The 14885-nt window shown below is 38.0% G+C and overlaps 1 protein-coding gene across 19 annotated transcripts in view; it reads right to left on the bottom strand.

The window, feature by feature from the left end:
* mast4 (microtubule associated serine/threonine kinase family member 4) overlaps positions 1–14885 on the bottom strand; it is an 85413-nt gene that overhangs the window by 20648 nt on the left and 49880 nt on the right. For 4 of the 19 annotated variants that reach the window (XM_043239302.1, XM_043239303.1, XM_043239304.1 and 1 more), the window contains 5 exons: positions 12277–12357; positions 5269–5357; positions 3400–3469; positions 2785–2805; positions 2034–2112 (listed from right to left, as the gene is read on the bottom strand). In XM_043239302.1, the coding sequence (XP_043095237.1) occupies positions 2034–2112; positions 2785–2805; positions 3400–3469; positions 5269–5357; positions 12277–12357 (340 nt within the window). Of the gene's footprint in view, positions 1–993; positions 1992–2033; positions 2113–2784; positions 2806–3399; positions 3470–5268; positions 5358–8790; positions 9276–12276; positions 12358–13419; positions 13716–14885 lie in introns of those variants that run through there. The other 15 variants (XM_043239305.1, XM_043239306.1, XM_043239307.1 and 12 more) reach the window with 8 other exon arrangements.

Below are 14885 nucleotides of genomic sequence, written 5' to 3'. Positions count from 1 at the left end.
GTGGCAGATCCTTTTCCTATTTAGCCGTCTGTGGAAGAATCTCCCTAACACAGTTTGGGAAGCAGACAAACCTAGATTAAAGACCCATCTCTTTAACCTGGCTTCTACACTTTTATTATTCAAATAACGTTAAAGAATTGTTAGGCTGCATTAATTAGATCAGCCGGAACTGGAACACACACACACACACCCTCACACACACACAGGAAATTAAGGAGAACTGGCCCCCAATTGATTCTAGTTTCTCCCAAGGTTTTTTTTTTTTTTTTTTCTCTCCATTCTGTCACAGATTGGGTTTTGGTTCATTGCATTGCGGCCTCTGGCTGGGTTAGTTGAGGACATTTAATTTTTTAGCGATTATGTTCGATTTGATCACACAGACTGTCTCTGCATTTAATGAAAATTTAGTGTTTAATCTTGTCCTCATGTTTTGTTCATTATACTGTTAATTTTGTTAAATATTATTGTTAAGTCCTTTACAAGGGATTAATTATTCTTTCAAATTATTAATAAGTGACATGCTAATATTTTATCTATGTTTTGCAGATTAGATATAAAGTGATTAGATGATGATTAATCATTTACAAAAACATGACTATACATTCATAAATGATTAACAAAATCACATTAAAAAAAAAAAAAAAAACTTTTCTATTTAATACTTTAAAATGTAATTTATTCCTATAAAGGTGAAGTTGACTTTTTTATGTAAAAATATTTATTTACTTATACTTTAAATAAAAATGTATTACTAATGAATAACAAATTGTTACTGACAAAAAAAAAATAATTTAAAAAGCCATGTTACTGACAAAAGACACTGAGGGGAAATTTCTGTAAACTGAACATTGATTGGCCGGTTTGCCAGCAATCACACGGTTTGCCATTTCCTGTAAAGATGCGCAGCTGCAGCAACTGTGTCACTAAACAACAGCCAGAGAGTGAGCGAGTGAGTGGGTGGGCAGTCTGGCACAGATTCAGGGACATATTTACCAGCAAACAAATCTGGCGCTGCTCAGAGGCACATGAATCAGACTGGGAGACAGTCATGGCAGCATCTGTTGCCTGTGGCAGACAGTCTCAGCCAAGTATCAATTCAGTTGTGCATGTAAGCGCAAGGACACAGACAAAAACCAAAAGCTTTAAATCAGAAACAGCAATGAAGCTTGCAATGTCAACAACATACAAAGTAGTAATGTTGGTGGCGTTCATTGTGTACGACAGGGTGCATACAATTTTACTTGACAATATGGAGATTCCTCCGTTATTAAACCCAGTGAGCTGCATACCTAAATAACATTTTAAACCATCAAAGATGTAATGCTGATAGAAAAAAGCCACCCCGAAATGCAATGCCAAGATAGCAGATGAATAAGCAGAAATGTCGATCATATATAGATTTCATTTAATACCTAATGTGCCACTAAGGTTACTTTTAAGTATGCAGGGGGTCATAAACATCTACACTGAAAAAAATGAACACGGTAGGTGTAACCAAAGTATTTCTGAAAATCCCTATCCTTAAATCTAATGAACAGCTGAAAAAATCATGTACATTTATTGGTTAAAAATAGTGAGAACCCTGCAGAACAAAAACACTTAAACCGGTAATAATTTAAATTGTAATTCACTTATGAGGTCAGTTATAAGATTCATTATCAATTAAAAGTTAGATGTCTTTAAAGGCAGTAGACAGCAAGGCAGCTCACTAGATTTTGAAACGGAGCCTTTGTCTTCACAGTTCATTGCCAATTCAGGTGCAATACAATATGGCATTCATTCTGACAGTGATTTATGTGCTTAACGTCACCAAAATCGGTTTGCCATTGTTTCCCAGTAGGCCTTCCAAAGCAACATCTTTATATGCTGGAACTTAGCTCAGCTCAAGAATGCCAGAGTTGGATGTTCTCTTCAAATTCCAATGAAAATGAATGTTATTGTGTCATTTATTTTGTGATGTAAAATAAAACCTCTGCCAGTGAATGCATCTTTTACCATAAAAAAAAAAAAAAAAAAAAAAAAAAGGTACTTACAGAGACGGTGGAGCTGGGTGTGTTTGTTCCATAGCCAGAGGAGGGAAGGGATGCCAATGACCAGCGTCGGCCATCAGTTCTACAAACACAGACAGACCCTCAGTCCATTTCCTCTCAAATGATTACAGGTACCGTGCAGAATCATCATCAGTAAATAGCATGTTCTAGATTGCATTGCATTGGATCTAAGACATGAGAGGCGGGTGTTACACTAGATAAAAGGAAAATGCTGAGTGAGTCATTTATTTTCAAAGTGGAGTAGATGAAAGACAGTGGCAGTGCAATCCATGAGCCGGGGCTGCTATCTTTTCGAGCGGTGCTCTGTGAGCCATTTCCTTTTGGTCTCCTGGCTGATTGAATGATCTGATGATAATCGCAGGAATAGAAATGCCACAAACACTGGGAGGAGTGTTACATGGGGTGAGTAAATACCGAAGATGCCAAAAAATGGTTGTGCAGGCGCATGTCTACAGTAAAGAGTTTATTATACATGGAAAGGAGTGTGATGCACTATGGTTGATGTCTGGCACAAATGAAGAGAATAGAGTGAATCTCATGAAAACATGTCCAGGTCAGATTGCACCTGCATACACACACACACACACACACACACACACACACACACACACACACACACGTAAATAAATAAAACATAACTGTAATGTAATTATTTTGAATTTGGCAAAATATGACCTGAAAATGTTTAAGACGGGCACCATGAGATTCGCTCAGCAAGTTTGATTTGAATTACCTGTCTGCTCTTAGTCCATGACTAGAAGATTATAAATAGTAAAAACAAAAAATAAATAAATAAATAAAATGATGATATTTGAAGTAGAAAAAAGTATATGAATTTTGAAATAAAAGACCCATTTTTCACCCCATCCTGTCTGATCGAACAGAGTTTGATGTGACAGGTTAAATCTGAACTTCTGAACTATGGTATTAAATTTGTTCTCATCTAAAACTGTAGAAAGCCTGTCAGCTCCTGAGTTTTTCAAAAGCAGCAGCCAAGAGCTTTCATCAGCCACATGCTCCTCACTTCAAAGAACATTGTTTACTTGATGTCCTGATATTCCTGACAGATCTAGACCACTATTCCAATACAGATATTTACCTTTTAAATTATGGGTGCTAAAGTTAGTTTACACTCTGTTGTTCTTTACAAATTTTAATATTCTGGTACACGCATCACAATGATACGGCTTGCTCTCCCAAGTCAAAAGAGTCCAGCCAAAGTCTCTATGACACTCGATGCAACTTGTACTCCACCTTTAATATAAGTATTAGATTGGATATTTTATTTTCCAGGTAAAAAACCCCGAAAGCTTAGAAATACAGAACATTTATATAGCATAGTGTTTACCTGCGTGTGAAGGAGAAATGAGCTGAAGCACTAGGGGAGAAGTTTCTAGGGCTGTCTTGTGGACTGGTGCCTAGAAAAGAGAAAAGGTACAAAAAAAAATAAAGAAATAAAAAATAATTACCAGCAATACAATCTACTAACAGAATTATTAACACAAATGTATTGTTGCAGTTACATATGGCCAATATATGTCTGCGCCATCTCTCTTTTTAAAAGGATGGGCAACACTTTCAGTAAACAAGAGTATTTTGGTTTCCCCCCAAAACTATTAAACTGCCTGAAATGCTTTGGATTATAATCAATAGTCATTTTTTGGGCCCCTTTGTCCCTTTTGGCAAACATAGGAGTGAGTTAAACCAAAAAGGTCCATACGCCATTGTCACCATATGTGCCCTCTTATTAGCTAAACCCCACTGTTTCTGGGGATTGCTTTTGGCAATATGGCCACAACCGAGGGTCTGGGAGATCCCGAATCACAGCCATTAGAGCCAGTATCTCACTTCCACCAACAGAAAAACAGCATTCTGCCCTGCAATAATTACACATAATTAAACTGATTGAACAGGGGAAAGAGTTAATAGTTAATTAACAGACGTGTCTATGGCCCCTCCGGTGTTGATAAAGAGAGGGCCCTGTTGCTGCTGGAGGCTGCTCATTAGTGGGGACTCATTTACTGATATTCACACACAACGGATAAATGAATTGAAATTAATGCAAATAAGAAACTAATAATAATGTGGAATTTGCATTTTATTAGCTGATATAAGGTTTTCAATAGATGATGCCAATATCAACAAAGAAGCAGACAACTGATACAGCATGAATACAATAGATCACCAGCCTGTGTGTCTGAAGACACCTTCGTGAGGCTGTGTTAATACATTTCTACAATTTAGCAGTTAATATGGTCGACTTTATCTCCTGTGTCTCTTTTAAGTTATTTTTGCACAAGCACCCTCCTCTTTTAACAATCTGCCAGCGCTGTGTTCTTGCTTTGCGTTTGATTGGATACAATTTCATATGCATATAATATGCTGAAGATAGCATAAATGAATGTAAAGATTTCGACATTGGTACAAAACATTGTTTGCATTTTCTATCAAGCAAAGAATTTTGAAAGAAAAAGTAGGACCCACTTTATAGTCTTTTGTCTTTTACTACTGCGTGTTTTTATTATTATTATTTGATTATATTTCATTTTGTATTGTGTATATACACGTTTTTGTGTTTGTGCAATTAAAAATAATTACATTTAAATGACATCTGTGATCAATTTCAATATACGTATTAAAACAGCAAACACTTAGTTATTGTAAACAGTAGTAAATACATTTGTAATTTTAATATATTTTATCCTCACATAATTCATGATTCATGCCCATTAATGCTATGCTTAACGGTATCTGAGAGCATAATCTGTTATGAGCCAGCTGACTATGCCTTATTTTATGACTATAAAACTAAAGCGATGTTTAATCACATTAATACACTGTAATTAAATCAACAGTAATGCTGAATGTTGTTTAAAGGCTTCCAGTCCAGGGCAGCGTGTGCTCAGTCTGCAGAATAAGAGAGACGAATACCTAGTGCGCAGCTCATGAATCACACACAGGATCGCTGCTTAAACACACTTTTTCCTGCAGTGCTTTATTGACTTTCGTGGGCTTGGCTGCCTTAAAGCTTTCTGTGACACAGATAAGTATTATACCATGCCCTAACCAGGTTTAAAAAAAAAAAAAAAAAAGAGACTTCACTGTGGGTAGGTCTACACTGTAAAAATAAGTGTCACTTGGTCAGACTCTATACTGAAACCGTCAGTAATAACACTCATGTGCATTCGCAAAAAGACCGACAGACAGAACCGGTTACCTGTGTGTGACGACAGAGGAGAGTGTGGTCGAGGAAGGGCTGATGACTGTCCGCTACCTATCAGACTTTTTCTGTTGCTCGTTCTGCAGCTGGAAAAACAAAAAAATCAAAGCATTGCGTTTTGTGAGCAGACCACTGCGATAATACCTTTGCATAACAGAAAAATTACAACAACATTAAGACAGGGTAGCCATTTGAACATCTGTCACAAAAAGTAGAGGCATCAATACTTTAATTGTGCATCTTTTGCATCTGTCATTGTTTACGTAAAATGCCATTAAAGATTTGGAGGTGTCATTATAGATAACTGATTTTATATATGATCTGCATAGGTTAAAAAAAAAAGAAGAAAATTTACTGGATAATTGATATTTAATTTTTGCAATGAAAGGTTAAAAGGTTCTTTTATCTTCATTATTGCATGGGCTGCTATATATATATATATATATATATATATATATATATATATATATATATATATATATATATATATATATATATATATACTTATACTGTTAATAATAGCCTACCACTGGTGTTATACTGAATTTGAATTACCTTGAGTTATTTTTTTAATGTGTATATGTTTAAGATAAATTAAAATATTAGTTTTTCACGTAATTTCAAGTCATGTTAAATTACCATGCTAATTACTTCATGTTTGGTGCATTTAAAATAAAACTGTGATATATATATATAAAACTGTTGCAGTTACATTAAGTTGACATTCAGTAGGTTAAAAATCACATAATAATAATAATAATAATAATAAATCCAAACATTTATTTGAATTAAAAAAATAAAAAAAAAAAAAAAAAGATCGAGAGAGAGATTACATTTTTTCCCCTAAATCGTCTAGTCCTAAGTAATAGTTATGCTTTGGCAGCACAATAACAGAGGACATGGTGAAATCCTAGAGGGGAATCGAACATGTGACTGTGGCCTCTTCTCTAGCCATTGATCCCAAAGCTGGTGTCTGAATGGCAGCTGGGCAGACATCACAGATGACATTGCAAAGCCCTTGTGATCATCACCTCAGCAAAGAGACTGCAAAGAGCAGCTGCCAGTGAAACCATCACATTCATGTAGGTGTAAAAGGAATAGTTTGCCCAAAAATTACAATTCTATCGTCCGCTAATTTTTTCTTCGAGGAGCCCACAAAGAGATATTTAACAGAATGCGCAGGCTGCTCTTTTGCACTGAATGCAACATTTTGTGTGAGCCATGACTTTAACCGTCTCTGTGATGCTTAACTTTTCCTTTTCCTCTTGAAAACATGAATAATTCATTATGGAAAAGGCCATGAGAAATAAGCGCTGGCCACAGCTTATTATGGGCAGGAAGGTCAAGACAGCTGAATATTTCTCTCCGAGTTAGAGTCATCACATTAGCTGAAAATGTGCATGATTTTAGTAAAACAACAAACACTTTCTAGCTTTTAGTGAAATAGAATGAACTAGGCGACAATCTTAAGTACTCAAGCGAGACCTTCACTACTACCAGTAAAGAATATGATTCATACAACTTATAGAAACATAACAAACCACTGAATAATGTGACATTTGTCTACATATGCAAGTAAATTGAAAACAATTTAAGTAATTTTCCTCAATGCAGGTGGAGAGGCGGATGAGTCTGAAAGAGGGGTTGGCTGGAATAAATAAAATGTCAAGTAAGGAAAATGGCAATGAATCAAATAATCATTTTGAAATACTTTAAAGGAGCCATATCCTACTTTGTATACCACTCTTATGCTAATATTTTGCCTTAAAGCCCAGTCAAGGTTTCAGATATGTTAAAGACACGTAATTATGAATATGCAAACATGGGCAGTCATATTCTGTAGTGAGCACATTGTTATGATGTTAAGATGTCATAATAATATAGTTTTGCAATAAATGGTGTTTTAAAATGGTTATAGAGTTTTAAGACTTAAGTTAACGGTATCACAGCAAATCAAATTTTTACTTTTAAAAGAGCTACTAAAGTCATGTCACGATATGACTCCTTTGAATAGGTAGCATGATTCAGAATAATATCTTGTTCATAAGCGCTCATTTAAAGAGGATCAGATTTTGCTATTTATACAGCTGCCTCACACAGGCAGATTAGAAATGGACAGTGCTCAGCTCCACACTTCTTGCAGTACAGCTATGATGAAAATGCAATAGCTGCAATACGCCGCATTTTAAACAAACCTACTCAGAAATGATTGTAAGCAACGTAATAACTGAATCAAGTATCAGTCGCTGTATTGCCACGGCTTTCGTCACCGACTAATCTAAGACATTTACAGACACTTTACAAAGGCTAATTGTTACGCCGTCTCTTTAATGGTCCATTTTATTTGGTTGTCCTTTTTTAATTTACAAAAAGACTTAAATCCGTCATTGCTCTATGCACATAAACACAGTATTCATTAGATTAAATGTTAATTATACGATGTTTAATTTTTGAAGCACCACTTTTAAACATTACCTGAAAGTATGATTTATATAACTTTCTGTCCATGTCATTCAATACAGAAATGAAACAAAAGAAAGCTGATTACTAAATTACTATCCAAGTGGCTCTTATCTAACTCATGTTTTCACATGATAGTTTTTATTCATGGCCAACATTTCAGAAGACTGCAGAGATAAGGTCCACTATTGTTAGACACACACACACACACACACACACACAAAAAAACATTATTATATAGTATACACATAACACAAAATGTAGTTATTATAAAACTTCACTATTTAACGCAGAAGGAATATACTTTGCTATTGGTGTAACAACCGAGTATCATTATCAAAGTTATTATAGATATTACAGACATTACTCAATACTGAAACCTCCACCCAGTGCAAACCAAATCAACAGCGCTGTTAAGAAAGCACAAACCTATTTTCTTTACATGTTCTCCACAACTAATTCATTTCAACATAAATGACAGATTCAGTCCGATTCACTCAGCTTGAGGATACTAATCGGATCATCTGTATCATCAATGGCAAAATAGGTCATTCCCAGGATTAAAAAGTACGCACGATGGAAAAGCACAAGCAGAAATGCACATGACTGTTTGCTAGGAGAGATATCTATGGCCTTTTGGTAAAGGTTTGGTCTTGTCACATGAGAGGCGAAAAGGATACAGCGCAACTTCAGCATTTCCTGTGAGAGCAGTGTATCCGACTGTATTTGTCAAATAACGCTAAGACGGCCAGCTCTTCTCAAGAAGATTTACAGAACAATCATTTTCCTCGCATTCAACATGCATATTTAGGCAAATGTGCTGTAATTACGCATGTATATAAACATCTTTTGTGCCTGCTGCATGGATTGAACAATGACGCCCTGATTACAATCAAGAGGTACTCCAGTTCAACATTCATGACGGAAACCTAACACAATAGACAAAACAGCACCTGCATTACCATACTGTTCTTGTCTAACCTCAACTGACTTCAATTTTAACAAAGGTTTACCCACCTAAAAACCGAAGAAAGTAGTGAAAAGCAATGGCTCAATTACCTTTTGGAGCGCCGTAATCTTGCTCCACTAATAAAGTGAGGCATAGAAAAGTTGGAGAGTAGAGTCCATAAGCTGGAGTCGGACATTGTCCCAAAGTCATGCCCCCAAAGTGCTCTGAGCTGTCTTGGAAAAGAGAGTGAGGAAAAATGTCTAGTTTCCACGAGAAGCAGGCACCCAACGCAAGAGTCCCGGGAAGTCTTCCCAGCGCAACGCTCTGTCACTACAGAGGTTTGTCCATGCACATCTGCTGCTCTCTGCAGCATACACAGGCTGTCAAGGGGGACAGTGTGTCCTTTGAAGTGTCCTAAATCGAAGAGTGTGAAAGCTCCTCTGAGCTGTTTCCTATTCAGGTCATATCTGCTCCTGCTCGTACGCTGAGAGCCTCTGGGACAGAGGGACAGGACCGCTTCCAGCAGGATGACTTTTTGTTTTGATGTGAAAGTCGCAAGGCTCTGCTGCTATCCCGTAGACTCATTGAGGCTCAGGCGTGCTCCATATCGTGTAACAGGCACCTACCGTACCACATCCTGAGGCGGGGAGGGGAGAGGAAAAGAAAGGAAGGGAGGGGGGCGTGAGTCAGAGCAGCAATGCATCATCAGCAGACGACGCAGTGAATGCAATCACGGCTCTCCCCGTCTGGCCATGCTCCAAAACCCATCGGACCATTTGAAATGGAAATGCACAGCTTTTCAACCGGAACCATGTGCAAGTCCTGCACCCTATAGCCAAGCCTCTTCACCCCTCTCCTTTTTTTTCCTTTTCTGGACCTGCCATATGAAGAAAACCACCCTCTCTCTTCCACTTCAGCACCTTTGATCGCCTCCTGTTCTGTTCTTCAATCTGCTCTTTTGGCAGGCAGGGACACGGAGAGGCCCAACCTCCCTGACACATGACAGATGAAGTTGGAGGGGTGGAATGGGGCCATTCGACAATTAGCCATTGTTGAATGCAGAGGGACCGATAGCCACCAAGGTGTGAGGCAAAGGATCACTATGAGCTGGGACAATCTTAAATCAACATACAACTAAATCAGGCATGCAGACAACTAATCAAACCTTCAAAGTGTGCTTTACAAATGGACAAATCAAAAAGGAACCTGGTCACGCATGAAGGGAGCAAAGTCTATTTCACAACTCTGGTCTCGTGATTTCTTATCTCTTCCTGCAAGGCCAGTGACCTATAGAAACTTAAATCTGGGAATAAGCCAAGCCTAGTGTCTTCTATGTCAGGCTGTGCTCTATATCTGTATGTGCTGTTTTTGGTGCTCCAATTTGGAGTGGATGAACCAAAAACAATAGCAGTGGTCTGATTCAACCAACTGCAAGTTATCTTTCTTAGCATATAAAGCCCAGAGTAGGGATGCACCAAATGTTCGGCAACTGAAATTATTCAGCTGAAAACAGCAAAAATAGCTCTTTTGGTGTTCGGCCGAACAAGCAAAGAGACTGAAAAAATTGTACTGAACAAATGATATGACAATTAAATAGAGGAGTGCACTAATGCAAACAAGTCTCCAGTGTCAAAACATTTAAAAGTGTCACAGAAAGATGCAAAAATCATTATAAACACAGACAGGGTTATTACAGCATTATATATATAGCATTATATATTAATAATAATTACAACAGCTCTATTATAACAGTCACATAGATTGGGATCTATAATATTTTCTTGTTTTATTTTCAAAGAATTCCCTTCTGTTCTGCAAGGCTGCATGTATTTGTACAGACAAAAAAAAACCACATTACAGATTTAAGAAGGTGAAGTCTCAAAAACGGCCAAAACTATTTGCAATTTAAATTGTGCCTTGTTGGCATAATGTCTAGTAGAATGTTAAAATGTTCAGTTTTAAGTAAATATTTTTAAATTGTTGTACTGCAATTAATTTAGAGTCAAAACAGCTCATTTTGACATTTAACATACAAAGTGCTAAAAAAAAAAAAAAAAAACTTTCAAAATTGTTGGAGGGGGAATAGGAAAAACCATTGGTAATCAGCCTTCAGCTCAGCATTTCATCTTTGTTCAGTTTCAGCCAAGAATTTCCCTTTCGGTTTATCCTTAGCTCAGAGTATACCTTCCTTTTCCGCATTCTGCTTTGGCTTGCAGAAACTCTGTGTGACATCATTTTATCAGCAAAGTCTGCTGATATCTCTCTGCGCTGTCTGTGCGAAGCCCGATTACTGTGCCCATGTATTAAAAGTGATTAGAGGCCCTGGAAAAGAAAGATCCAATATATCCATCCACACACTACAATGACAATGCACTGTAGACTTTTCTTAAGCTACACGTGAACCATTTATTTATCAAGGAATGGATTTTGCACTCAAGGATTTTTATATTGTTTTCAGAAACCATGTGTATGAACGTTCTGTAACGCAGTCATGACCTCCTTATCGTCGAAACAGTTTCACAACTATTGTGTGTAAACACCAACTAATCAAACTAGCTCAAACAGCTCAATGACCCATTTCTTCAGCAAGCCCAAAACACTTACTTGGTGACAAGCAAAGGCAGACTGGCTGTGCTGTTAAGTTCTTTTTGAATGCAGAATTCTAGAACAGGCAGCAATGCACATAGCAAAGGCAACAAACCAAAGAAGGAACAGCTTCAACAACAGAAGGAAGCCTGAACAAAATGTGATGATTGTCAATTTTCACTCAAGAAATTAGTGTAGATTCAAGCAATCAATAGACATGTTTACACCTGGTCTTAAAACCTGCCCTGAATGATCCGATTACAAGAGGGTGAGCTGTGACACTTTGCTGTTAACAACATGTGTCTCAATTGAGTCTCCGGTGTCTATTTGTGATCAGATTTCAAAGGAAGGGGTTTCTGATTTTATGAATGCACACTCCATTACAGTTTCAAAAAGCTGAATTTGCACAGAAACTAAACTAAACTAAACTAAAAATAGACTTTGTGTAAAAGTATGAAGGCACATTAATGCATTTTGTGTAAACTCCTCATGAAATACATTCTAACCTATAAATCCCACAATATTTTACGACTGATTAATTCAAGCCATACTACTACAAAACATACTATTCATTCTTGCTTTCTCAAATATGTTTCCTTTGTCTTTGCCGAAAAAAATAATCGCTGCCACAGTTCTTCATTTTTAATCTTTTGAAATGACCTGGATTCCACTAGAAGTGGTGCAGAGCTCTTTCTACCAAAATGTTCAATGGCCAAAGCAGCAAATCCTATTTATCACATAAAAGAGGGCGAATGAGAGACTCACCAAAAAGGTTGGGGGAAGGGGGTGAATATAAGAACGTTATATAAGCACAAGAAACAAAGCTATTCCCCACAGTTTTTGACAATAAAATCACAAACACCAATTTTAAACGAAAAAATAAATGAATAAAGACCCTGTGCCGTTTTGATCACTGAACTCCATGCTTTCATTTTCAGTGGCAGAACACAGAGCCTTGAACATGGTAAGCCTCAAAACAAAATGGCTATGAAAAAGAAGCACGCGCTTACCTCCAAAAATGAAACGCGTGCAGCGGGCTGCATGGGCTGCAAGGGCTTGTGGGAGTTGGACTCAAGCTTCGTGGAGTGAGGCTGGAAGTCAAATTGAGTTTTGTGAATGTTCATCATGGACAAGTGTAGTTTTTGAGCTTTTGAAGTTGAGAGCTTATATGAGTGCAGAGACATACAGGAACTGGCATGCATTATCCACAGAGCAGTATCATGCTTGAACGTTAAAGGCGTTTTGGGTAGAACGCCTTATGAAGGGGTTGCCAAAACAATGGTGCATTTCATTCCATCACTTACGGATGAAATGGATTTTTATCAGTTGTATACTTGATATTATACAGATTGGCCACAAGTTCCAATTTAATTAACATTTACAAAAATAACTGTTAATCTACAAACATCATGTGTTTATCAAGCGTTGCTTTTGCTGAGAAACAAAACATGTCAGGTGAAACTGCTGAGCTGACATGTCTAGGAGATAGGCATGTATCTGTATCCCTAGCAACAGCAGCCATGATGCAACACCTGATCATAACCGCAAACATGCATCTCTTGCAACCCCTGTAAACAAAAACAAAAGGATTCTAATCTTGTCAAAATATCAATGGCCAATCAGGGATGATGAGAGATAAACTGTTTACGTCGCTGCACCAAACACTACAGTATGGTGGCATCTTTGACCCGCTAACAGGTCGACAACAAACAGGCCTTCTATAGAGGGATTCAACCAATTAATTTAGTAAGCAATGGTGATCGACAGCTACAGTATAAATGCTATGAGACGTGAGCATAGCAAAACAAAAAGGCAGGTCACCCAGCTCCTGCGCAAGTCCTGGCTGTAGTCTGACAAGCCATGGCTAGAAGATGATCCTGTATTGATCTAGCATCATCGTCTTCTATCCAAACATGAGCCCGTTCCATAAAAATCAAATGCAAAGCTGACGCAGAGGGACACTAGCTGGATCTACAGAAGCTAGCAAACCTATATTTACCCTTCAACACATGCCGCAGACGCTGCTACTGTGGTAATGCTGCACTGCTCAGCTCAGATGTGCCGTCACCACTACAGCGACAGACACACTGCAGATAAACAGTCTGCTGTCATCCCAGCCAGAGAAGACGTGACAGAGAAAGGAAAATACTCACTCCAATGTCAACCCCGGAATCCTCAGCCTCTCCCGCTGGGCTTTCATGGTCGTGCTGCACTCGTTCACTCTATTGTGTACATGATATATTCACGCCGCTCGTCTGCCCGCACCCCCATGCGCTGACAAAGAGCCAAAGCCGGGCTCTGGTGCAGAGAAAGCAGCTGAGAGCCGCTCACAGGGGAGGAGTAGATACTGGGGACCCAGCGCTCTGAGCAGTTCAACTTCCACCCCAAGCTGTCAGATATGATCATCAACTGCCTGTGGAGGGCAGGGAGGCTGGGCGACAATGCTTTTCCCCTCCCCTGTCGCTCACGCACCAGCACTAAACAGATCTAACGCCCCTCCTCCACTGAGGAAGGAGACTTACGTCAGCAAAGCACAGTCAGAGGAGTCTACAGTACATGCAGCGCTTCCTAACTGCAGCAGGGCTGTTGACCATCATTCACGCTGTTGGTGTTTTTCCCACATTACACTGCAGCATAGCTGTCAATGTTCAAAACAAAAGGTGCGAAATAAGCAATAAATGCCTCAAACAAGACATGAAGACATGTCATATTAGTGCCTGCTAAAGCAAACATAAAAATTCTCAGTTAAGAGTTAAGAATTTGAGCAAACCTTTAACCCTAAGTATTAATCTTTGGCGTGCAACTCCTCCAGCACGGCTGCTACAGATATGAATCATCTCTCAAACCATGTGCTGTTATTTCTCCAAGCAATAAGATTTTTTGTTTTACCTGCCAGATAACAAAAGGGCAAGAAAATTCCACAGACTTCAATTGAAGGAAGGACTTGAGCTATATTTAGAACAGAGTATCAGAGATTTTGAGGTGAGAGTTTAGAACTTGGACCAGTATTGAAGTGCACTAAAATTAAACAGTTCAAATGAACATTTTCCTTATTAAAACTTAAAACAGTGATCCTCATTGTAGAGGGTCCATTTCCTGAACCTAGCTTGGTTCGTAGGTTTCATTGATTTTCTAACAGGACTACGAGACGTAACTATAGTACCGTAGCAACATTTTTATGGTTTTCACAGCTCAAAATGAGCAGATCTGTACACACCACAACTGCTTGGGGTTGTACAACAGTATCAGAAACATGATAGATAGACTTATTATTTATATCTAATTGGGGTCAACTGATGAAATATTGTATGATTTTATAGAACAATTCTAATCACCACTGCTTTGGAGATGGATATTTACAGTAACTATTCCAAAATATATATTTTCCAGGGCTCTGTCGGAAAGGAAAATATAAAAACTAATCATCTTGGAACTTTGAATTGAATTTCTCTGCTTTAAAGAATATGACAAAACATACATTTTCTACAATGCATTGAAAGGGATCTATTGATTGATGCATGGAGAATATTGTACTAGTCTGTATCAGGCACCGAGTTTCACAGGGGACAAAGGTGCTTGGAGACCGCTGCTATAATGAGCTCAAGATTTAACAAGCAAT

Source organism: Puntigrus tetrazona, chromosome 5, assembly GCF_018831695.1.
Source record: "Puntigrus tetrazona isolate hp1 chromosome 5, ASM1883169v1, whole genome shotgun sequence".
Taxonomy (NCBI): Eukaryota; Metazoa; Chordata; class Actinopteri; order Cypriniformes; family Cyprinidae; genus Puntigrus; species Puntigrus tetrazona.
Note: the sequence above shows the minus strand (reverse complement) of the source record. Positions and strands in the feature narration are given on the sequence as shown.